This window comes from Tyto alba, unplaced genomic scaffold, assembly GCF_018691265.1.
Source record: "Tyto alba isolate M040663 unplaced genomic scaffold, T.alba_DEE_v4.0 Super-Scaffold_6, whole genome shotgun sequence".
NCBI classification, from domain to species: domain Eukaryota; kingdom Metazoa; phylum Chordata; class Aves; order Strigiformes; family Tytonidae; genus Tyto; species Tyto alba.
This window is the reverse complement of record NW_024881327.1, coordinates 52844904-52869959: the sequence shown is the minus strand read 5'-3', so window position 1 is coordinate 52869959 and position 25056 is coordinate 52844904. Positions and strand designations below refer to the sequence as shown.

At 52.4% G+C, this 25056-nt stretch overlaps 1 protein-coding gene across 5 annotated transcripts in view; it reads right to left on the bottom strand.

Moving 5' to 3' along the window:
- Nucleotides 1-694: 694 nt before the first annotated feature.
- The window catches only part of PTPRA (protein tyrosine phosphatase receptor type A), a 132548-nt gene continuing 108186 nt past the window's right edge, over nucleotides 695-25056 (bottom strand). For all 5 annotated transcript variants that reach the window (XM_042808186.1, XM_042808188.1, XM_042808187.1 and 2 more), the window contains 18 exons: nucleotides 21109-21193; nucleotides 19700-19773; nucleotides 16631-16767; nucleotides 14700-14790; nucleotides 14190-14266; nucleotides 13052-13088; nucleotides 11715-11812; nucleotides 11450-11569; nucleotides 9692-9858; nucleotides 7460-7595; nucleotides 6518-6667; nucleotides 6308-6401; nucleotides 4843-4919; nucleotides 3149-3283; nucleotides 2616-2741; nucleotides 1975-2126; nucleotides 1516-1651; nucleotides 695-812 (listed from right to left, as the gene is read on the bottom strand). In XM_042808186.1, coding sequence (XP_042664120.1) covers nucleotides 738-812; nucleotides 1516-1651; nucleotides 1975-2126; nucleotides 2616-2741; nucleotides 3149-3283; nucleotides 4843-4919; nucleotides 6308-6401; nucleotides 6518-6667; nucleotides 7460-7595; nucleotides 9692-9858; nucleotides 11450-11569; nucleotides 11715-11812; nucleotides 13052-13088; nucleotides 14190-14266; nucleotides 14700-14790; nucleotides 16631-16767; nucleotides 19700-19773; nucleotides 21109-21193 — 1967 coding nt within the window. In that variant the 3' untranslated portion in view covers nucleotides 695-737. The remainder of the gene's footprint in view (nucleotides 813-1515; nucleotides 1652-1974; nucleotides 2127-2615; nucleotides 2742-3148; nucleotides 3284-4842; nucleotides 4920-6307; nucleotides 6402-6517; nucleotides 6668-7459; nucleotides 7596-9691; nucleotides 9859-11449; nucleotides 11570-11714; nucleotides 11813-13051; nucleotides 13089-14189; nucleotides 14267-14699; nucleotides 14791-16630; nucleotides 16768-19699; nucleotides 19774-21108; nucleotides 21194-25056) is intronic.

The following is a 25056-nucleotide window of genomic DNA, read 5'->3' as shown; positions in this document are numbered from 1 at the left end:
TTGGTTTTTGTTTTCTGGAGATTGGGTTTTTGGGGTTGAAATCCCAACGGTCGCTGCTACGGTCAGTATGGTTTGCAAAGCAGCAGCGCGTGGTGGCCTGACCCTGAAGGAGGAAACTTTTTCCTTTTGATACAAAAATTAGGATATTTATATATATACACACACACAGAATAAGCTTTTTTTTTTTTTTTTTTTCTCCTTTTTTTTTTTAAAGAGCTGGCCAGCAGAAAAATGTGAAACCATTTCCCTGCAGGTTTGGAAAAGCTTTATGCTTGTGGGACTGTGGGTGGGTTTGTTTTTTTTTTTGTTTTTTTTCTTTCAGATGAGACCCAGGATATCTTTTTTTTTTTTTTTTTTTTTAAAAAAAAAAAGGCTTTACTCCCTCAAGAAAAAAAAAAAAAAAAAGATTTACAAACAAAATAACAGCCTGTATCAACTCTCCAGAAGAGAGATGGTATGACAATATTAATCCAAACATCACGCTATTTAATTCCCCAATAAAACATTGGAAAAAAAGGAGCCAACAGTATCTGCACTAACACTTTGCTACATATAAAATCTCCAGCTAATATGAAGCTTATGGTACCAACCTCTAAAACAGTTAAGATATATACACATATTTTTTGGGGGGGTATATTAACAAACAGAATATTACAAAATATTAAAGAAGGCAACTCTTCTGTCATGTGTTTTCGGGGTGTGGATTTTTTTTTTTTTTTTTTTTTTTTTTTTTTTCTTCACTTGAAGTTGGCGTAGTCTGAGAAGGCGTCGATATATTCCTGCACCACCTTGTAGCAGAATTCGTACTGTTCCTGCGGGATTCGGGGAAAGCACGGGGTTAGGCCAAGAAACTTCCCACCTGAGATGCAACTCGACGCTTCGTGGTCCGCGCCAAAGCCGGGACCAGGCGTGGCTGGGTGTCCTGAGCCCACACCGAGGGCGGGGACTGGATTCCCACCCGCGAGCAGCTCCCACTTCCTTCGCGTCCCCCCCAAATCGAGCCGCCCACCCTCCTCGCTGAGGTGCCAACAGCAAAAGAAACTCTGCTTTTCCCTTCCTCTTTGAGGTCCTATTTCGCCTCCAAAAGATTTTTTTTTTTTTTTTTTTTTTTTTTTAAAAATCCCAGAGCAGCCTCGCAAACCCTCTGTGCAAGACCTCCTCTAGTCCTGCCTGCTCCTCCCCTCCCTGCCAGGCTGCGTGCCCCAGCCCGTGCCACAGCCACTCCAGGACAGGTTTCCATTCTCCTGGAGCCCAAAAATGCGTGGGCCGTGGCTGAGGATGCCTCCAAGGAGGCTCCTTGGGGCCCGATGCCTTCAGGAGCCAAGCTCCCCTCTTCCAGATGTCCTAACGCGAGGAAGGGGAAGGACCTCCTGACCCACCTCCACCCCTGACTCTTTCCTGGAGACAGAAAAACTTCACCCGAGGAAGTTTTTGCTCAACACTGAGTCCCCCAGCCCGTTCTTGCTGAGGTGTGGGGTGGCAGGAGGGGCGTGGGGTGTGCTCAGCTGCGCTTACCAGTGTCTGCACCATATGCGGCCTCTGTAGTCTTAAACTCTTCACCGTCTGAAAGACGTCGAGAATCCCTTCTGCCTTCACCCTTTCCAGGACAGTGCTCAGCGCACAGAAGGTGCCCGTTCTCCCTGCTCCAGCACTGGCAAAGAGAAACCAGAAGGTAAAGAAAACCGCCTGCCCTGACCGCGTTGGCTTTGCTCGGGGGACAATCCACCGAGGGAACCACCGGAGAACTGGAGGAGCCCACGGTCCTGCCCCAGCCTCTCTCCTTTTAGCTGAGGACACGCTCTACACGACTGAAGCCTCTCTGCTCAGCCAAGCGGGAAAACCCAGCGCCACGTCTGACCCAGCCTGCTCCCGCTCAGCCCGAGTCTCCCCAGGGAGCTCTGACCGTCTCCCAAGCCCCTCGGAGAGCAGGTCCCCCCGGAGGGGTGGCCAAGCCCTGCTCCACCCGGGTGGTACCTGCAGTGCACAGTGATCGGGTGGTTGCCAGACTGCTGCTGCTGCTTCTGCACCGCCGCGATGATGTTGATCATTCCCTTCCCGTCCCCGGGGATCCCAACCTCTGGCCAGCCGTGGAAGTGAAACTGCCGAATCTGTCGGCTCTTGTTTTCCTGGTGGCAGAGCACAGCTCGACGTCAGTGAGCTGGTTGGGAAGGCCGGTACGAAGAAACCCACCGGCTCCGGGGAAACCATCCGTTTAGGAAAGCTGTCTGCTGGTGGAGGGGAGGTATTCCCGTGGCACGGAGCAGGGGAACGGGGAGTAGGAAGGAGGCTGGGTGGGGGGACAAGGCAGAAGGAGGGTGAGGGCTCCGGGGTGGCAGCAGGGCAGAGGGGCTGGATGGGAAGCGATCAGCAGGACAGGAGCCCTCGGGGGGGGTGGTGGTGGTGGTGGGGGGGGGAAGCACAGGGAACACGCTGGGACTGCAGGGGATGGGGGCTGCTTTTGGGATGACGGGGAGATGATGGGGGTGAAGATGCCGGAGGGAAGGTCCAGCGCTTGGGAGAGGAATCCCAAAGCACCATCAACATCACTGAGGGTTAATGACAACCAAACCCAGGAGTGCCCAGAGCTCCTCGCAGGGAGCAGGCCGGACTCTTACCCGGGTGTTCGTTACCAGCAGGTCCCGCACCGTATAGCTCTCACACTCCTCCTCTTTCTTCAGCTCCACAGTGATGTCTCCATAGGACACGGAGCCGTCAGACGGCCAGTACTGGGCACACTTTTCCTGAGAAAGCATTACAGCACGAGACAGGGTGAAGGCCCCGTATTTTTCCCATGGGCTTGAATCGAAGAAGTCTTCTCCTGGGGCTGGGAGCTGCCCAAAACCTTGTGGGATCCCACGGGCTTGCTTTGGAGAGGAGCTGCCCACCGCACCCAAAGGTGCTTTGAGAACTAAGGGTCTAGAGTTGGTTTATTGAACATTTCCCCCACCTCGGGTCTACAAACAACTGTGTTTTTTTTTTTTTTATTTTTTGCATTAGAATTAGAGGCTGAAATATATTTTCTGCCAGAGAAGGGGTGAAGAGCACCCAACTCGTGTGGCGGTGCCGGGGCCATCAGGAGATTTTAAGGGGTTATGTTTTTATGATTTATTTTGCTGGTGCTTAAATGCAGTTATCCCTGGGTGTTTACCTGGCCTCTCTCCTCCAGCTCCGTTAGCATCACTATGGAGCAGGATTTCCACTCCCAGATCATCCTCCAGAAGTCCTCTATTGTGTGCTGCAGCGGTCCTTGGCTGGCGATATAGGAGTCCTTCTGGCGATAACCCTGCGATGTGAAAAGAGGGTTGAACTGGAAGCACCTGGATGCTGGGAGCAGTGGGAGGAACGCTCTTGGCCCCGGCCGGGTTCCCAAGCTCCGTTAAATTTTGGGAGTGCTGTGACTGTGTGAGTGACCCCAGCGGGGGCAGAGGAACCCGCGCTCGCGGCGGGCCACGTCCCCACGGGCGGGCGTCCCCACACCGCTGCTCGACAGCTGAGGTGCCATCAGCCAGCACTTTAACGTGGTAAGGCCTCTGTTTTTAAAGAAATGCGGCTCGAGGAGCATCACATCCCCCACGTGTGAGTGGCCTTATCCATTTGGTGAAGAAAGATTTGGGTTCCCAGCGCTCCTAAGAGACGTTGCAAAGTCCGAGTGCTGGAGAAGAGCCTTGCCTAAGCGCCAAGTATTTCAGGTATGATTTTTACTGGGGGTTTTTGGAAGAAGCAAGCAAAACTACATGGAACTAGATGATCTTTCAAAGGTCCCTTCCAACGCAAACCATTCTATGAGCTATGATCTATGAAAACCACCAGTAAGTCTGGTTGACTCTGGCTCTTCCACAACCACAAAGTGCTTCTGTTTCCAAACCCCCTCTGACGTTCCCCTGTGCCCTCGCTGCAGACTGTGACTAAAGATGCTTCGTCATCTGGAGCTTATAATTTAAGCAAAGTTCAGCAGAGGCAGGAAATTGAATTCTCAACAAAAAATTGCCTATGTGACATTTAAGCTTTCTGATCTTGATGCTGAACAAGGCGGCTGCCAGATGCTCATGCAGGCAGAGCAACCCATGGGGACCTAGCAAAGGAGATTTCAGGGAGTAATTAATTTGGGATGTTATGACTGGGAATGTGCTGGTTTTACTGGTTCGACCCATGGCAGTAATCATCCTCTGGGGGGGAAAAAAAACCCCAAACCTGCCATTAGGAAAGAGAAATTGGGATAGAAAAGAGCAGGGCTCTGTCACTTAGCCAGCGCTGGCATCACGGCATGAAGATAAATACTCCTATGAGATGTCCCCCTGAAGTCAACAGGATTACTCATGAGAAAAGGATGTGCAATCACTTACCTCCTCCTCGGAGCGAGGAAAGCACTTAACCTCTCTGCCTCGCCTCCCCCTGTCACCCAGACAGGTATAATGGGATTGACCTGTTTTTTCTCAAGGGTTTTGGGATCCGTATATTGCTCCATTACCTAATCTAGTGGATGTTTTCTGACCAAATCAGCAGTGCCACATAGCAATCATTTCCATGGCTACGGGCATTCGCTTCTCCAGAGCCATCATCAGAACCCGGAGTTGCAGACGTGAGACCAGGATTTGGAGGCTCTGCTCAAGCTCCAATCCCTCCTCTCCCAACGTCCGTGGCTCACAAGGGAACTGCACACAGAGAGGGGTTCCTTGGAGAACGAAACTAGCACCATCCCATGACACAAAGCAAAGTCAAGTGGAAGGAGTCGCACAAAACCCAGAGAAGAAGTGTCTTGGGACAAATCCTTTCCACAGGAAGCAGCGTGAGGTGAAGAGTTTCCACTGTGAGAAGAGGGAAAGGAGATTAAAGAAGACTCACGTCAATGAAGGAAGCGTTTACGTAGTCTGTGTTCTCTTCACCTCTCTTCACTGGAATGATTACTCGGTTGAACTCATCTGAAACAGAAGCAAAACGATCTGGGTTTTGGGGAACACCTTCAAAGCGTGACTCCTTGATACCCATGCATGGCCTTTAGCTGGGAAGTCACCAAGCCCTAGGTGAGAGGACAGAGATGTGGGAAGGGGAGTCACAGCACCCAAATGGGACAAGGAGACTCAGTTCTGCCTTCCGCCATGCCCTGGCCTGGGGAAGGAGAAGGGGATGATGAGGACTCCAGGAGCAGGACCTGCTCAACACAGGGACTCCCTTCTCCCTCAAGGCAGAAAGCCTTGGCGGCATAAACCTGCTGAGAAGAAAGTCATGGCAAGGACAGAGCAGAATGAAAACAAGAAAGTCCTGGGGACCGTGTTATACTTGGCCATGAAAAATCACCTGCCCTTGACTCTGCCCCATCCCTTCATGCTACCTCTGCCCGGGCAGGGGCTTGGACAGGTGACCTCCAGGGGCCCCTTCCAACCTCAGCCAGTCCGTGGCTCTATGAGTGCTCCAGAGATGTTGAGACAGAAACATTTGTGCCCACAGGAGTGGAGTCACAGACTGGATGAGGTTGGCAGGGACCTCGGGGGGTCATCTGGCCCAAGCCCCTGCCCAGGCAGGGCCACACAGAGCTGGTTGCCCACGGCTGTGTCCAGATAGATTTTAAATACCTCCAAGGATGGAGACCCCACAACCTCCCCGGGCAACCTCTGGCAGTGCTCGCTCACCCTCACGGTCCAAAAGCGTTCCCTGGTGTTCAGAGGGACCCTCCTGCCTCTCACTCTGTGCCCGTTGCCCCTCGTCCTGTCACTGGGCACCACTGGAAGGAGCCTGGCTCCGTCCCCTCTGCACCCTCCCTTCAGGTATTTATCGACATTGATGAGACCCCCCCTGAGCCTCCTCTTCCCCGGGCTGAACAGTCCCAGCTCTCTCAGCCTCTCCTCAGAGCAGAGATGCTCCAGTCCCTTTGCTGGGCTCTCTCCAGTCTGTCCGTGTCCCTCTCGTCCTGGGGAGCCCAGCACTGGACACAGCACTCCAGGTGTGGCCTCACCAGCGCTGAGCCGAGCAGCAGGATCCCCTCCCTGGCCCTGCTGGCAATGCTTTGTCTAACACAGCCCAGGACACCACCTTTGCCTCAAGGGCACGCTGCTGGATCAAGCTCAACTTGGTGTCTACCAGGACCTCCAGGGTCTTTCCTGACGAGCTGCTTTCCAGCTGGGTGGCCCCCAGCACATACTGGTGCCTGGGCTTGTTCCTCCCCAGGAGCAGGGCTTTGAACTTCTCCTTGTTGAACTCCCTGAGGTTCCTGCTGGCCCATTTCTCCAGCCCAAATCTTGTCCCTGCAACCACCCAAATGGTCCCCACTCCCCCCCCCCGGCTGTGCTTTCCCCAGACAAACAAATCTTACATGGAATTATTTGAAGCACCCTGTTCTTCTTCATGTTTGCCGGCAAGTTGCCCGTTCGCATCTTGTCGTTCTGAATTTTGATTGAAGTGAGCTTCTGCAGAGGAAGGAATGAAAGCAGGGACAGCTTTCAGAGCCACCCAGCACCAGGCAAGCGCGTGGTGGTCCCCACAGCCCAGCACCAGACCCCACCAGGAGAAGAACCACGCTCACCTTGAACTCCTCTTCCAGCCCATTGCTGCTGGTCCCTGGCACTTTGTTGTAGATCTTCTGAAGGTGGATCTCTAACGAGGTCACCTCCAGCTCTGTGTCACCGTAGAGATAGTGCTCCAGAAGTGCTTGGTATATAAACACATACTGCATCTGCAAGGGGTGCAGGGAGAAGCCATCAGTCTCCGCTCCACGCTCAGCAAGCGCATCCCGGTGCCCCACGCACAGGCTGGCTGCAAACCCCACCACCCCACGGCCCACCCACGCTCGCTGGGCCTGTGGCACCCCTCTGAGACCCCGGAAAAGTGGGGAACAACCTTTCTGGTGCTGTACTGGGGACTGGGACCTTATTTGCTACACCACACAAAGCTGACGTGACACAAAACTTTCGCCAAGGATGGAGAAAAGGAGGCTGAGGGGAGACCTTGTTGCTCTCTACTACTCCCTGAAAGGAGGGTGAGCGAGGTGGGGGTTGGTCTCTTCTCTCAAGTAATGAGCGATGGGACAAGAGGAAACGGCCTCAAGTTGTGCCAGAGGAAAGTTTAGGTTGGACATTAGGAAAAATTTCTTCACCAGAAGGGTTGTCAAGCACTGGAACAGGCTGCCCGGGGAAGTGGTGGAGTCACCACCCCTGGAGGTATTTAAAAAACGTGTAGACGTGGTGCTGAGGGACATGGTTTAGTGGTGGCCTTGGCAGTGCTGGGTTAACGGTTGGACTCGATGATCTCAAGGGTCCTTTCCAACCTGACTGATTCTGTGATTCTATGAAGGGCATTAAAAAAAGAGCAGGACCCAGCGAAAGGCTCGCCTGCTGCAACACCCTTCCAAAATGAGGGACGATGCTCAAGCCTCACGGAGGCTTCGCTGCAGGCCGGGGCCTGGCTGCATGAAGGAAATGGAACTCCAGCGAGCAAAACCCAAAATAAACAGCAGCAACACACTTACATCTGTCTGTACCATCTGGCAGCGCTGAGCCCGGATCCGGCTCACGAAGCCGTAAACGTCCACCTTCCTCTCGGCGTGCATCATGTCCAGCATGGCATCGATGACGATAAAAGTGCCCGTGCGTCCTACCCCGGCGCTGAAAGAGCAGAGGGGACAAGCGTCAGTGCAGCAGCGTTGGCATTGGGGTCCCTTGTAGAGCAGCCAGGAGTGAGGCAGACTGTTGTGGATTAAGCCTGGTGGGCAGCCAACCACAATGCAGCAGCTCTCTCTCCCTTCCCCTCCGGCAATGAGAAGGGACAGAGAGCCAGGCTTGGGGTTCGAGATAGGACTGGGATGGGGAGAAAATTCCCCTTTATGGTCACGAGCAAAAGGCAGACTCGTTAGGGGAAGAAAAAAAAGAACATACATTTATTACAGACACTAACAACACCTAACAGAGTAGGACAGTGAGAAGCATTGCCACATCTTGAGAACACCTTCCCCCCACCCCTCCCTTCTTCCCGGGCTCAGCTCTGCTCCCGATATCTCTACCTCCTCCCCCAGCGGCGCAGGGGCAGGGAATGGGGGGGTGCAGTCAGTGCTGCCACTTCCTTCATGTTCAGTGAGGGGAGTGTCCGGAACTTGTTCCTCCTGCTCCATCGTGGTCCCCCTCTCACAGGAGACAGTCCTCCACAAACTTTCTCCAACTTGAATTCCTCCCATGGGCTGCAGCGTTCCCCACACTGCTCCGTCATGGGTCACTAACTTCCTCCGACTGGATTCCCTCCCACGGCTGCAGCCCTTCCCGAGCTGCTCCGGCGTGGGACTCCCCCGCATGCTGCAATCCTCCCAGCGCTGAATTACAGCAGCGGGGCTGCCTTTTCCCATGAGACCCTGGCCTTCTTCGGGCACAGCACCTTGATTATGTCAAGCAGAAGCCACAGGCCATAAATCAGTGTCTGCTCCACCGTAGATCTTCATGGGTGGCAGGGGGGGGCCGCCCTGCCGTCTCACCACAGGATACAGGGGGGTCTCTGCTCCGGCACACCTCCCCCCTCCTTTCTTCCTCTGTTCCTCCACTGACCTTGGTGTTCATGCAGCTGCAGCAACTCCTCCTCACCAGTCCCACTGCCCGTCACCACGTCCCTTCTTAAATACGTTATCGCAGAGGCGCAGCCGATTGGCTCAATTTCCCAAACAGAAGTGGAGCTGACGTGGAGCTGGGGGAGCTTCGAGAAGCTTCTCACAGGGGGCCACCCCGATAGCCCCCTCCCCTGCCACCAAAAAACTCCACCACTCACTCAACCCAGGACACAGACGCTTCCCAGCAGTGAGTAAATAGCAAAATCTGTTCTGAAGATGAGAGAGGTCCTCAGCCTGGTTGCTCAGTGCCGCCTGGGTTTTGCAGAGAGGTGCTCACAGAATCTCTCTGCATCAAAAGCGCCGCGACCGGAGTGCACGGAGGCACCAAGAAAGGTGAGCCAAAGCAAAACCTGAGCCAGCTACAGCTTCCAGAGCCTCCCGGGCTGCCTGTTCCTACCAGTTGCCTGCTGCTCCTTCCAGCCACCCTCCATCACGTGAAGGTGAACACAAGGGGAAGCCTTGTTGCTGCGCTGGGAACTCAACCATTAAGGAGAAGAAGAAAGATGAGGCCAGCAGACGTTATGGAAAGACAAAGCTTTTTTTGTCAGCTGCCTCCTGAGAAGAAAGCTGGAAAGCTGGATTTGGGAGGTTGCAGATGTGATCATCACCTCTGCCTTTAACCACGGGGCTTTCCCTTATTGAAACATGGGCAGCCTCCGTGGTTCTCCCAGGCTTGCTGTTGTGCCTGAAACCACTCCACGTGAGGTCCAACATCGTGGTCCCCGCTCCCAGGCACGCTGTCAGCTGAGTACTGCCTTCTCACACCAAGGGATATTGCCCTCTCGTGCCCGGGACAGCGCAGAGCCAAGGGAGATGCCACCAAGGCTCAGCAATGGTTAGGCTTGGCTTACTCAGCCTCCAGCTAACCCAAACGACTGCTCAACACGAGCTGCAACACCATCACATCACCGATTCCAAGAAGTTTCTTCAGTTCAGAGGCGATTTTTTCTAACGTTTCCATGTGGTACATTCACACTTAACACAGGAAAGTCAAATAAAAATAACAAAAAAAGGCCTAACAAAAAAAAAAATAAATCCTTTTACTATTAAGTAAGAGATGCTTTCCAAGTGACCCCGGAGAGGCAGAGGGTGGCCGTGACCAGGACATACCTGCAGTGCACTACTATTGCCCCTGCGTATTGGGGGTTACACGTCTTCACCTTCTTCAAGAACTTCAGCATCCCGATGGGGGTGAAGGGGACCCCGAAGTCGGGCCAGCTGGTGAAGTGGAACTGAGTCACCAGGCGCTGAGGCTTCTTGTTCGTGACGTCGCCGACCTGAAGGGGAAACGTGTATTCAGATGAATGATGAATACTCAGATTTCCCTTCTTTCCCCAAAAGCAAGGGCAGAGAGGGAGCAGCAGCCCCAGGACTGGATGGCTTAAGAAAAGGCAGCTGGATGGCTTAAGAAGAGGCTTACGAAGCACTAGCATCCACAAGCTGAAAGGTCACGGACCCAGGCTCCCGGGCCAAATTAGTCTCTAAAATCATGGCATTTTCATCGCCCAGCATCCCATTCTGCATCCCAGGGGTAAGAGATGCCAGCCCGGCCTTGGCTGTAGCTCTGGCCTGGCAGGAGCTGATGTATTTTATTTCCAGTGAGCTCAAACAGCAGCTGCCGCTCCATCCTTTCCCACACCTCGGCCCACAGCGTCCACAGCTAAAGGCAGGGGAGGAAACCACCCACATCCAGGCCGTTGGGAGTGAAGGATGAAGCTCAGGAGACCCCCACTCAGGGTCCAGACAGGTTTTCAATCGCCAGCTCTTCCTTGCCTGCTTCCGAGAGCAGCAGGAAAACAAACAGAGCGGCTAAAGCACCCAGAGCCTCCTTGGAGGACAAGAATTTTCTAGTGACAGATGGGAAAGCAATCGAAACCAACGCATATGGTGCTGGTGTTTGTCTCAGCTCATGGGATAAATCTGATTATTTGCAGGCATTAAGTATCTGTGGGTGAGAGCACAAACCAATATGGGTAACAGCAAATGCTGAAGTATTACAGGACTGAATTTCAGCCGTGGGATCCATCAGCTTCCCTGCTCTCAGCCACGCTGGTACCCGCTGGGAACAGGCTCCCAGGTGTTTAATGTGAGTAAATTCTTAATAGGTCTGGTTAAAAATGGGTGCTGGGGTCACTTCATCCCACCTCTGCTCTCACAGCACCTCGGAGGAGTCGAGGAGCTCTCCAGCACTGGTTGGATGACCAGTGTGGAGAGGGGAGGGATGGGATGGGACAGGGTGGGGTGGGATGGGATGGGGTGGGATGGGGTGGGATGAGACAGGGTGGGGTGGGATGGGATGGGACAGGGTGAGGTGGGATGGGATGGGGTGGGATGGGGCGGGATGGGATGGGGTGGGATGGGATGGGACAGGGTGGGGTGGGATGGGATGGGACAGGGTGAGGTGGGATGGGATGGGACAGGGTGAGGTGGGATGGGACGGGGTGGGATGGGGCGGGATGGGATGGGGTGGGATGGGATGGGACAGGGTGGGGTGGGATGGGGTGGGATGGGATGGGGTGGGATGGGATGGGACAGGGTGAGGTGGGATGGGATGGGACAGGGTGGGGTGGGATGGGGCGGGATGGGATGGGGTGGGATGGGATGGGACAGGGTGAGGTGGGATGGGATGGGACAGGGTGAGGTGGGATGGGATGGGACAGGGTGGGGTGGGATGGGATGGGGTGGGATGGGGTGGGATGGGATGGGACAGGGTGGGGTGGGATGGGATGGGGTGGGATGGGGCGGGATGGGATGGGACAGGGTGGGGTGGGATGGGACGGGGTGGGATGGGGTGGGATGGGATGGGACAGGGTGGGGTGGGATGGGATGGGGTGGGATGGGTGCCATGGGTGCCATGAGCCCCGGTACCTGCTGGATGCAGAACTTCCTCACGGTGTAATCCACCAGGACGGTCACATCCTCCACGGACACTCGGATGTTCCCGTAGGTCCAGCAGCCCTGATCCGGCCAGTACTGAGCACACTTACACTGTGGGGAGAGAAAACGGGCGCAGGTGAGCTCTGGTCCCTCACAAGCCTGGGACTGGCTCCCAGACATGTCCATGGTTATGAGAGGAGCCGGGTTCGGATGAAGCTGGGTTAGATACCAGCTCATGAAGCCTTCTGGCACCTACCTCCTTCCTCTCTTTCAGGTTGGTCACCATGACAATTGTCGCGGTGTTTTGCTCCCAAATCATCCTCCAAAAATCGTTCACGGTTTCTTCCTTTGGTCCTAAGGGGAAGGTAAAAAGAAAAGTGGTCTTTGGGATCAACCCCTCAAGCTCTGAGACCAAAACCCAAAGTGGGAAGTCACACATCGTGGATGATGGCAGCACATTTTTTGCCAACAGATGTCAGCACAGGAGGTGTTTTGGAGTCCGGGAGTGCCGGCAAACTCAAGGAACAATCCTATCAAACAAGAGTTGGGCCTTTTTGGATATGTTTTATGATGAGGAATTCCGTTTTTAGCCCACAAAGGGGCAAGTGGACAAATGGAGCATGGAAATGACTCGCCCGAGGTCACTCGGGGAAACTGTGGCTGTCGCAAGTAGCTCGCAGAAGTCCTGTCCCCAAGCTTTGTGTTTTAACCACGGGATCCCATTTCAATATAGCACAAGAATAGTTACCTGCTGCCTGCCAGACAAGGAGCTGACTCAACCTAGACCTCCTTTGCCAAGGCTGAGGCTGAGGGCGAGCCAAGAGAACAGCAGAGCCAAAGCTTTACCCCAGCCCGATACCGCTCCTGGACCTGATCCAGCCTTCCTTCTCCAGCAAGAGCCAGGCAAACTGGCAGGCGACGTCCTCACCCACTTGCAAGTCATGAGAGGGGATGCAAGCCACCTCCCGTGGTCAGATAACCCCCTTTTGCTGACATGAACCTCCCCGCGAGTGAGCATCTTAGTTTTAGGGATGTGTTTGGACTGATACAAGGAAAACAAGAGAGCTGGAGGACTATGGATGGTGCGTGGGCAGCTGAGCTTGCTGCTCTCAATAACTGACAGTTCTGCCTCCCCTCTGAAGACCACAGAGAAATTTCTCTCCAAGGGCACAACCCCATGCTCTTGTCTGCTGAGGTTCAAAAAGGAGCAGAAATGCAAGCATGGTGCTCTCCGCAATAACCGATTTGGGGAATTTAATTAAGCAGCTCACTGGCAGTGTTTCCAGAGATCACGACCACCTGCAGCTGTGGGCCAGGGTGGAAGGACGTGGTTCAGGGAAGAATGGCTTTGCCACCCTCCAGCAATCAGTATTGCACAGGTAGGGCTTCTATTCCTCCCCCCGATGCATCCAGCACTGGACTTTGACTGGTAAAATCATTCTGGGAACAAACTGTGCACCAGCTGAGCCTCCTTTTGACCAGGGGAACCCCACAAGGCACTGAGCTGTGGTTAGACCAGCACAGCTTCGCAGAGCAGAAGGACTCCAGCCCAAATGCCACCAGACAGAGCTACAGGAATAACCCAGTGTTTACCTTGTGCAGCGATGAACTTGTTTTTCTCTTGGTACCCCTATAGAGAGAGAAAAGGGAAAAAAGGAAGACAAATGAAAGATGAGTATTTGTCTAACACAACAATCATGAAATGCATCTCCATCATTAATAAACAGAGCCATCACCTGCTCTGTTGCTCTCTCCTCCCTGTGCAGAGAAGGGGACGCAGCCTCCGAGGGGAGAAACAGCAGTGATAGAGGGGCAGAAATAACTGAAAATCCCTGCACAAAGGGTCCCTGCCCCGGAGCAACACTCCCTATGCTCACGTTACGTGGGAATGAACCCACTTGTTGGCACAGAACACTCATGAAGTGGTACCTGACAGCTCTTCTGCTGCGACCAGGCCCTGCACCCGGAGCATCATGTGAAAATCAGGATTAATCTTCAGGAGATTGGGTGGTTGAACTCATGGGAACTGATTTATTTATTGGTGGAGAAAGTAAAATGCTCTTTTGGGTCCTGCTTTTCTTCACGTGGCTCCATCTCTCTCAAAATCTATTTCTTCATACTACTGAATCATTTGAGCTATATGGTGATAATCATACAGGACCCACTTCCTTCTAGGAGCAGTGGAGGGCAGTGTTGCTTCTATTTTAGCTGGGTTGCTTGATTTCTTTTTCGTCCCCTTCCCACATCCAGCCCTGCAAACTGGGAAGTACTGATGAATAACCGGCCACACCATTCATCAGCTGTTAGTCAGAAATCCCCAATTCCTGCAGGAATGGTTCCCAAAGCCCTTCTAAACCAGCTGGCTTGGCTTTGCAGCACCCGAAGGAGTGTAAGTTGGGAAAAGAGAGGTGGGAAGAGATGTGACTACAGCGAAACAGCTGAGCAGGGCAGAGACACAGCCAGGATTTCAGAGTCCCAGCTCTCAGCCTCTTATTCCAACCACTTTTGTCTGGGGTCACAACAAGGAGCGGAGCACAGTGAGCTCTACCACGGCCACACAAAGGTTACAAGATCAAAAACCAGCGTAATTTATTGCTCTGGAGGAGCTGGGGAGATGTTAAGGTAGGAAGTATTCTCCTAACCATCCTCTCCTGTGCACAAGTCACACCCCATAAAAGCCTCACACTCCCGGCAGCTGGTGGGGGTTTCCCTTTCAAATCACAAAACTCACATTAATGAAGGAGGCGTTGATGTAGTCGGAGTCAGGGACCCCCTCAACAGGCGTCAGATGAACCCTGGAATGATCATCTGGAGGGAAGTTAAAACTCTGCATTAAAAACAAACCCCTCCACGTAGCTGGCATCTGCTGTAGCTGGCCCCCCTGCACACACAAACACCTTCATACCCCCATATTCTTCTTGCTTAAGCCTGGAGAGGTGATAGACCTTGCCCAAGGAAGTTTTTCTTCTGTAGAGCACACATACTCGAGGAAGCCCCTGAGCCAGCCCACTGCCCCACGCCACCTGGCCAGAGTTTTGGCATTTCCTATCCATTTTATTTTCCGTGGCATCCTGGCTGCTGGCAGCTCCAGGGAGCTCCTCCTTCTAGGTATCTAAAGCCAAAGCAGATGCAGCCACCCATCTGGGTTGTGAAATGACCTCAACCATGTCCTCACCCATCCCAAAACCAGGAACAGGGATCCCTAGCAGCAGCAGCCCCCCCAGCCAGCTCTGATACCTACAGGGCAAAATGTTGACGTATCTGTTCTTCTCCTTGTTCTCCTCCTTGGAAGCAGCTTCGCACGTGGCCTGTATGGGACACGCTGGGAGAGCCTGCAGTGGCAGAAAAAAAAAGGGGTTTCCATGATGTTCTCACGGCACGGAAGTAACCACAACACAACTGGCGCGTTGGCGCACGCTGCATCTGAGCATCCTGCCCCTTTGGACGTGTCCCCACCACCCCCACCCCTCACCCCCACCCCAGCTCCTTGTCTCGTCCCCACCCAGCTCAAGGGGAGCATTTAAATGGCCCCGGGCTGGACCTGAGAGAGCAAATCCCTTCCGAAAAATGGTATCTGGAACCTGGGGACTCACGAACACGAGGTGGCAGCAAAGCCTCCGACACCAAACCCACCAGCCCAGAGATCCAGGAGCTCATTTCTGTCCACCAAGGCTCCTGCTGAGGTTTCCCCTGCTAGCAGTGGTGTTAACAGTGACCCGATTAAAGCCCCCATCGCCCAAGCACACCCAGCGATGGGAAGGAGCACCCGTGCAGGGAGTTATTCTCCCTCCAGCAGCACCGGGGACCTTTGGGCTGGCGGGTGCTGGGGTCACCGGCGATGCCGTCCCAGTCGCGGTGGCCAGGTTTCACGCTCGAGCAGAGGAGGTGCTTCCCCAGCACCGTTATTCCACACCCTTTTTTGAACAGCGAAGAGGATGAGAACATACTGGAGGGATTCGCCATCCCCTCCTCCAGCTGACAGGCCAGACGTCCTTCGCAACGGAAGTCTTCAAGGCAATTGAGTATTTATAACCCCAAAAATCCCCCTCCCCGGGCATTCATTGCACCTATTTAGTTTCATCGAAGCGCAGCCAGGAAGGGTATCAAGTTGTGCAACAGCTGGAGAAAGTCGAGTGGCTTTTTTTTTTTTTTTTTTTTTTTTTTTAATCTTCTCATCGTTGTCATATTGCCATATCGCGCCTTGGACTTAAGGCTTTATGGATTTGCAGATGACACCTTTGCAGTGCAGACAACCAGATCAACGGTGGATTTTCTTCCGTTAATCAGGCTGATGGAGAATCCAGATAGTTCAGCAGCTCCTACGTTACACACCGCGATACTCCAGTTTGTTATTTAACTTTGCCTCCTACCTCAGTACTGTTCTGCCTATTTTTTTATTGCCAGGGTGAAACAGGTTTATCGTCACAATAAGCTGAAGAGTTCAGCAATGTCAAGAAGAGGTTGTAGACATCTCAGAAGAGAGGTTCTGGCATTGTGGGATAAGCACAATACCTGAATTATTACTCACTGCTGAAGGCCAACTGTTGTCCCATAAACTGTCATCATTCTGTTTCAGGATTAACAGCTCATTGAAATAGATGAAGTAATTTCTGTTTCTCTGTCAAAGCTTTTATTTTGGCTGTCTGTGGATTTAAGCCATGAGGACTGGGAGGAGGGAGGCAGAGCTTGGAAGGAAACCAGCAAGCAGGGGAGCTCTGGAAGACCCCAAGACATCCGGGACATCTCCTGAACGCAGAGAAACGTAACCCCGTAGTGCTGCTTGCTAGAAACCCTCTGCTTTCTGCGGTGAATGCGAGAGGTAGCAGCTTGCCCACCCTCACAACAGATTCAGGGACAGAATCGGTTCTCCAACCTTGCAGCCCTTTGAGAAAACCCCCGAGGACTGGGCAGACCATCAACCCCTTCTGTGAAGCTCCCAGATAAGCTCTTCTGAAGCACAGCATCCTGCACTGGTATCAACTCGACCACCCCCCGGGCTGATGTGCCGTCCCCCAGCTAGGCACCACCGCACGCTGCAGCTCCTCTCTGGTTTACCAGCCATTCTCTCCCTGCTCCACGAAGTAACACCACGTTTTCCCCCGCCGCGTGTTGTAAGCCCAATGCCGAGAGCGGCCCGAGGGATTTAAGGGCAAGAAGCGAAGGGCAACTCACGTTGAACTCCTCCCGAAAGAGCTTGTTGTCATCTGCCATCCGGCGGTTGATCTCCTCTTCCAGCTTATCCACGGGCAGAGGCGGGTATTTGCGGTTGGTGCTGGGGGAGCGGGCGAGCAGCGGCATGCTCTGAGGCTCTGCAATGACACCCGTGCATCAGAGGTGCCCCCCGTGCCCAGCACTCATCCCTGCCCCGGGTGGGCGCAGGGACCTCGCCCACCCCGGGCTGCCCGCTTGGAGGGTCGCGTATTTTCACAGAATCATGGTGGTTTGGGCGGGAAGGGACCTTAAAGATCACCCAGTCCAACTCCCCTGCCCCGGGCAGGGACACCTTCCACTAGAGGAGGTTGCTCCAAGCCCCATCCAACCCGGCCTCGAACCCTTCCAGGTCTTTTGCTCTTCCTACAGACGGTGCACAATAATTCGGGGATGTTGTGATAACATGAAACTTTCAGTACCGTATTTTTCGAGCGTTACGCTGTCCTGGATAGGACAAGTAGGGCCAAGCCTAAAAACCCCGCACAGCGCTTGGGTTTGGGCAAGAGGGGCTGGAAAGCTGCCCGGCAGAAAAGGACCCGGGGGTGTTGGTGGACAGCCGGCTGCATACGAGCCAGCAGTGTGCCCAGGTGGCCAAGAAAGCCAACAGCACCCTGGCTTGTGTCAGCAATAGCGTGGCCAGCAGGACCAGCGCAGGGATCGCCCCCCTGTACTGGGCACTGGTGGGGCTGCACCTCGAATACTGGGTTCAGGTTTGGGCCCCTCACTCCAGGAAAGACCTTGAGGTGCTGGAGCGTGTCCAGAGAACAGAAACGGAGCTGGGGAAGGGTCTGGAGCACGAGTGCTGTGAGGAGCAGCTGAGGGAACTGGGGGGTTCAGCCTGGAGAAAAGGAGGCTGAGGGGAGCCCTGGTGGCTCTCGACAGCTCCCTGGAAGGAGGTTGGAGCGAAGGGGGTCGGTCTCTTTTCCTGAGTAACAAGCAATAGGATGAGAGAAAACAGCCTCAGGTTGTGCCAGGGGAGGTTTAGGTTGGATATTGGGAAAAATTTCTTCACCAAAAGGGATGCCAAGCACTGGAACAGGCTGCCCAGGGGAGTGGTGGAGTCACCACCCCTGGAGATATTTAAAAGACGTGCAGATGTCTTGCTGAGGGACATGGTTTAGTGGTGGCCTTGGCAGTGGGAGGTTAACGGTTGGACTTGATGATCTTAAAGGTCTTTTCCACCCTAAATGATTCTATGATTCTGTGATAATGTGAAACTCTTTCAACACCCTGGGATCAAACATTACGCTATTGTAGAGGCAGGATAAGGCAATAAGGACTAAATCATCAATATTGGGGGATGGAGACCACCTTGCTTTGGATTCAGACTTCACCCTTGCTCACATGGAAAGTCTGGCACCATCTCTGTGACATAACTCCCAGGTGAACACAACAAAGGTAGCTGTTGCTTGTGGCTCCTTAGTGAAGCCAAGAAAGGCCACGTGAGGGTTATACCAACACAACTGATGGTTGATGAAGTTCACACCTTCATTTACAGCAATGTAAAATGGGTAGGGAAGGTCTTAGCTGTTAACGTAAAAAAAAAAAAAAAAGGTGCTGATTTTCAGTCAGCACTTGCTCTGAAGGCGTTTGGTTTATGCTGAAGGAGCTCAGAAAAAGGATCTGAACTGAGTTTACGAGGTGGTGGCTCCTCTTCAGCTCTTACTTTGGTGCCTCCATACGGATGGAGATGCCCAACTTCAGACCCTCAATGGGCAGTTCTGGCTCAAAGCCAGAAAGCTCAGGGAGAGGCAAGTTTAGACATTACAGCAGGCTTGCACAAGACTTTAAAATTGCATTTATGCATCTTTAAGAGGTTCAAAAAGTTTTTTTTATAAAGGGAAAATAATGTATTCCCTGCTTTCTCTTAGAAATGTTAGTTTGCTGTCTTCAGTTAGAGTGAAGATCTGAGCTTTAATCAGCCGCCATCCTAATTTAAAAGGGTAGAAGGATATTTAATTATTTCCTAAAGATGTGCTTTTTCAGAAAAGGTTATTATTTGAGTCAAAGAGATACTGTGAAAACTGAAGAGGAACTGTGAGCAGTTCAGTATTGAAAGTGATCACCCATTTTAATATTAACCCCTTGAAGGCAAGCAATTTGTGGCTGGAATGAAAGTTGGAAAATAAATTTTCATTCTATAAAAGCTTGTCAAAATCATGGAAAACAGAAAGGTCAGAACAAGAAGCAAATGAAAATGTAAATGAAAAGATACTTTCCTGCAAAAATATGAGGTGGGAGAACAATGAGAACAAAGTCCCCAAGCACGGTCATTGCACCGGGCTCAGGCTGTGACAGTGCCGTATCTACGGGCTTTCCTGGCCTTTTACAGAGGCCTGTCTTCTGTTGTACATATTTATATTATTCTGGTGTATTTATATTTATTCTGCTGCATATTTATTTATATTATACTGTATTTCTATTGTATATTTATTTATATTTATTCTGCTGTATATTCCCACCAGGAACAATATAAATCCATTCCCAGGACCGCCTTCATAAGCCCTTTGAAGACCATACTCAAACAAGAACACAATCTTCATTTTCCTTTTTACCCATTTCCAGCAAATCACTTCCCCCAAAACCAGTATTTGGCGCGCGTTTTCCCACTGCTGTTTGAGCCAGCCAGGAAAAGGTGCCACCGGGTATGACGTTGGCAATATGCCCCTCAAGTTGCACGTGTCTCACTGCTGTGCTGTGAGGGGAAAGGCGCTGTACGGTCAGCAGATGAACCAGGGAAGCTCTGCGCTGCCCAGAGAGCTGCCCTGGCTGCTACAAACCAACCCTGCTTTGGCCACTTTTAGGGTTTTTTATGATATTTTTGTAAGTTTTGCAATTTTTTTTTTAGGAAAACTGCTGGTTATTTCCCCAGTTCACTTTGGCCGCTTCGAAATGAGAGGGGAGAGGGAAAAACTTCCCGAACCACGCTGTTGTTACTCTGAAGAATGCTTGCCCTGACCACCTGAACACCGCTCGTTCCTTCTGCGAGGTGCATTTCTGCTCCCCGGGTCGCACCGACGTGGGCCTCACCTGCGTCATCCGTCCGGCCGTTGGACAATCGAAAGGAGTTGGAGTGACTCCCTGCTTGCTTGTATTTCTTGAACCTACCGAAGACAAGGGAGCGGAGAACATCAGTGGATACCCCCCAAGAAGCCCGGGTTACCTTCTGCATGAGAGACGTAGTCACGAAGGGCGTTCCGCACTTTCTTAGGGCTTGGTGAACCAGCTGGTGGGTCCAAGAGGCTACGGGACCTCTAAAACCCTGCCTACGGGCAACTTTTAACTGAGCACATCTGGAAAGGCTGCAAGGTGAAAGCCAGGAGGAGAGGTTTTAAGGCTGATTTTTACGGGGGACACCCCGAGGAGCTCCTGCTCCACCGGCTGATTCAGCAAAGCACACAAACCCCAGGCTGATCCGTCCTTCTGCAGCGCAGCCCTTCGCCACGTGCTTTTAACTGGAAGCAGATGCTTGTGCTCCGTCTGCCTGAAGTTGAGGGTTTTGCTGAATCACCGGGCAGGCGGCAACGAACAGAAACTCTTTTTTTTTAGGGGCAGGAAGCCAGGTGGGGAGGACTCAAACTCTGCCGCTGCTGAGCTCTCAAGGCAAAAGTCTCATCAGGTTCGCTGCCTCGAGGGCAGGCTCGGAGCCAGGAGACAGAGGGAATTTTTCCACTGCTGAGGAGATGGGTTTTTTTCTTTTTTTCTTTCTTTTTTTTTTTTTTTTAATTATTTAATCACCAGAATGTCGAGTAAATGAAAAAGTTTACTGCAAGCGAATAAACGCCCTTTTCTAGCTGAGTAGATACGCACTCAGGAGCTGGGAATGCTACATTTGAGCAGCCCAGATGCTTGGATTTGTTAAAAGTGGGCCTAAAAAGGCTTTGTTCTGTTACAGTTCCAGCTACAGCATCACCTAACAAGATCTGGTCGTGTGCCACCTTGCAGCAGAAGATGCCCAGGCACAATGCGCGTGTTTGGTACCCCTGGCTGAGCTTGGCTCTGGACGCTGGATCACGTTCGGTATCGAGATGGGAATCCAGGAATAACACCCCTGGTTATACATGCAAAGGACTTTCCAGCTTGAGCACTGTGTCCAGCTTCCCCGGATCGCTCATCCTAACGCCCTTCGCCTTGCAAAGAAATCTTACCTGATTTTTAACTGCACTGATAGGACTTTAGTTTAATCTACCCTACTAAATATGACATTTTCAGTAGCAGAACAGGCACTACCCCACACAAGGATCCGCTTTATAGAGAAAAGAATAAGCATCATTTACTAGACAACCCCAAACATAATTTTAATTATCTCTACAGGTTTCTTTTTAAAACACCAGCCGTGTCAGCCTTTAGCTTCGGAAACAGCACAAAAGGCTTATTCCTGTTCATTCAGTAATTAATTTATGTCAAATAAGGGAAGTCAGCATTAAAGCATTTCTTACCTTAACATGTACAGCACAATAATAATAAATACTATGACTAGAAGGGAAGACAGGGCCACCATCACAGCTATAATTGGAGTCTCATCTGCAATAGGGAAAGAAAGGTGTGATTATCAACACTGGAAAACATCCAGCACCATCATTTAACAGGGAAGAGCTCTACAATTTCTGCTTAAAAATAATAATAACAACAACAATATTAATAATATTATTAACAACATCAACAACAACAACAATAATGATAATAATAGAGTTAGGTTATAATAATAATAATAATAATAATAATAATAATAATAATAATAATAATAATAATAATAATAATAGAGTTAGGTTATGTTTCTCCAGTCTGACAGTGAAGACAGATACACGAGCTGAGCGAGCACCACGTATCTCAGCTCCTCTGAGGTTGGATTAAAACCTGTAACCACTATTCAGAGCACCTCAATCTCCTCTAAGAGTTGTTCACTGTGGACCCCTGACCTTGCGGATGAAAACAGTGACTGAGAAAGGTGTGAGCGGGCTATTTTAGGGGTTTCTTCTGCACGACTGAATGTACCCATGGTGGCCCACCAGTCACCGGTAGAAGTTCCTGCTCTGTCACCTGGGGACCTACAAAATCTTCTACCTGAGGTGTAAGGACCCATGGAAGAAGTTTCTAAGCAGGTCCAAGAGTTTGGTATAACGTCATAAAGAACCTTACATTAAAACAGGTGAAAACTGTGGGCTTTTTAAGACCCCACAGATGCTACATTTGTAAAACCGCCACGATTTCCTTCAAGTTCCTTGTCAAATAGGACAGGAGGGCAGAGCTTCACGCCGCACTTGGTCTCTGAACACTTTCAGGCTGAGGTTTGCTGGGGAGGTTCAGGGCTGCTGAGCTACTTATCATCCGTCTGGCTCGTCGCTTGCTTGTTTGCTCCCTCACAGAGGCTTCTCAAGGGTGGGCACTATGCAATTCCCTTGCCAACACACTTGGATTAGCCATGTCTGAAGCGTTCCCATCCTCCAGGACCCTCAATAGATTTTTTTTTTTTTTTTTGAATAAGCTATTTGTAACTTGTCCCGGAGGTCAGTGGTCAGCACAAGCAAATTACCCAGATTGGGTTGAAAGCCAAGCAATGCTAACCAGGCAGGAAAATGGTCCTGAAGGGCATTTTTCTGGATAAATGTGGATGCCAGCAACGTCAGCTGGGGGGGTATTTTCATTTTCCAGCAGCTCTCTCAATCTGTATGGGCCACCACACTGTGTCTACACACCTTGGACCCCCAAGACTGCAGGCCAGGACCCCCCTTTCCACCTTCTGCGCATCCATTTCCCTGCCAGAGCAGATTCCTGCTCCGTGTGTCAGCAATTTCAGCCAGCAGATTTTCTTAGGTGGGATTTAGTTTGTCCACCTTTGACTACCGAGCTACCAAGGGGCACTCTGGTTATATTTCCGCATTTGTCCCTCTGCAGTCGTGAGGTCTAGAAATGTTATTCTGACCAAAAGATACGATTTTTGTGTAATGATTTGAAGGCAATGACCTGGTATGGCAAATAAACCCACGAAACCCTCCCGGTCTTGCATGTCTTTGCTCTTTCCATCTACTGTGCTCATGTGTCGGCGTCTCCTCCAGACCAGCAGCAAAAAGCCAAGGAATTTACCGGGAGGCATTTCTGCCTCCTGCACGCTCAGTAGCTGCTGGAGCCTCAGCATTACCCACCATGAGGCTTTCCAAAAGCAAGACCAGGAAGGCAAAGCAACCACGGAGCGTCTTAGCCCAGCTCCAGCCAGCCCTTGCCTCTCCTCTAACGTGCTCCTTGTTGAGACCTCCGACCGTAACCACCGTCACCACCCTGGCTGCAGGAGAAGAAGGCCAGCTGCCTTGCCAAAGCCCCCGCTGCTGTGCCCCCACTACGCATCGTCGGACCATTTCTCCTGCCTTGGCTGGAGTTAAGCTCAGCCTAACCGCTGCCGAGCCAGGGAGGGGCTGCTGCGGCCGTGCCGGTTGGCAGGAGGTGTGATTTACGGGCAGGGGTGCAGGATGCAGGGAGCCTGGGGGGTGTGGGGGGGTTGTTGTTTTTCTTTTTTCGCAGACGTTCTTTCGACACATCTGGCTGGATGAGTTAGAGCTTTTCCACCACAGCCGCTAACCGCCAGCCTGCTGCCCGGCCCACCCAGCAAAGCCCAGGCAGGAAACAAGCTGGAGGGTCCCCAGTTGGTCCCTCGTTCCCCAGCCAGCCCCCCCTTGCAGCTCCCATCCCACTCGAGCCTCGGTCCACGGAGGCATCACGCTTGTGGTTTGCTTGGAGAAGGGACAAGGGCTCGACCCTCTGCTTCCACCACAGCCCAGACCCCGGGAGGCACTGGGATGCTTAAATCTCGTCCCAGTACCTCTGAGGGGCCAGCAAACCATCTCCTGGTGCTCGACATCATGTCTCCAATGGTAGGCAGAGGTGCTATATAGCAGTCTATAGGTCGTCCCCTTTACATCATGCAGGCCCGGGTGCAGCTGTACAGCAGAAAGGTCCTTGCTCATCGCCCTCAACGCCTGCCCACAAAATGTGAGTCAAATTGAGCAGACGAAGAATTATGGGATCACGAGCCAAAAAAAAAAAAAAAAAAGAGGGTAAAAGAAACAGAAGCAAAGATGTAGGGTCAGTATTTCTTAAATAACCCCCCCCCAGGACACGAGATGCAGAGCTCCTGGAAAAGCAAATCCTGCAAAATGGTCGCAGAGGGGGAGCGGAGCAGAAGAAAGAGTTTAAATCCTATCTCTGAGATCCCAAGTAGGGTTTAAATCTATGTTCCCTGCAAACATCGCCGAGCCTGCAGGAGCGGATCCACGCTGCAACCTTTATTCATTTTCCTGCACTATTTCCTCCCCAGTTGTGTTTGGGAGGTGGGAGAAGCCACCCCAGGCACAGGAGCTCAGGAGGAATCAGCGAGCGTGGTCACGAACCATCTGAAATCCCTCCCTTGGGTCCAGATTGCCCACATGAACATGATTTGCTTGGGACAAGGCCAGATTGACGTTGTACACCGCTTGGCACAGCTGTCCTCCAGCCCCACCTCCCGCAAGGTGCTACCACGGCAGTGAGGAGCACTGGGAGAGGTGCGCAACGAGCAGGGCAATGCTTCAAAGCCAGAGGATCCTCTTGAGCTCCAGGTCTCCCTGATGCTTTCTGTGCATCCTGGTGGGATATGGATGCATTATTTCAAGCCATCCATAGGGAAATGTGAGAGGGTTGGTTGCCTGCTTTTTTCAAACCAAGCCTGGGTGATTTTCTGAAAGGTAGGAAATGGCCATTTCCGTGCCCATGTGAACTTCAAGAAGTTCAACAAAGCCAAGTGCAAGGTCCTGCCCGTGGGTCAGGGTAATCCCCAGTATCAACGCTGGCTGGGAATGAGAGCAGCCCTGAGGAGAAGGACCTGGGGGTATTAGTGGCTGGAAAACTGCCTGTGAGCCATCCCCGTGTGCTGGCAGCCCAGAACCCCCCCGTGCCCTGGGCTGCAGCCAGAGCAGGGGGGGCAGCAGGGCCAGGGGGGGGATTGTCCCCCTCTGCTCCGCTCTGGGGAGACCCCCCTGCAGTGCTGGGGCCAGCTCGGGGGCCCCCAACAGCAGAAGGACACGGAGCTGCTCGAGCGGGGCCAGAGGAGGCCACGGAGATGCTGGGGGGGCTGGAGCAGCTCCCCTGGGGGGCCGGGCTGAGAGAGTTGGGGGGGTTCAGCCTGGAGAAGAGAAGGCTCCGGGGAGCCCTTCGAGCGGCCTCCCAGGGCTTAAAGGGGGGGCAGGAGAGGTGGGGGGGGACTCTGGGTCAGGGGTGGGGGTAGGACGAGGCGGGACGGTTTTAAGCTGAAAGAGAGTAGGTTTAGGTTATATATAAGGCAGAAATTGTTCCCTGTGCGGGGGGTGAGGCGCTGGCCCAGGGTGCCCAGAGCAGCTGTGGCTGCCCCCTCCCTGGAA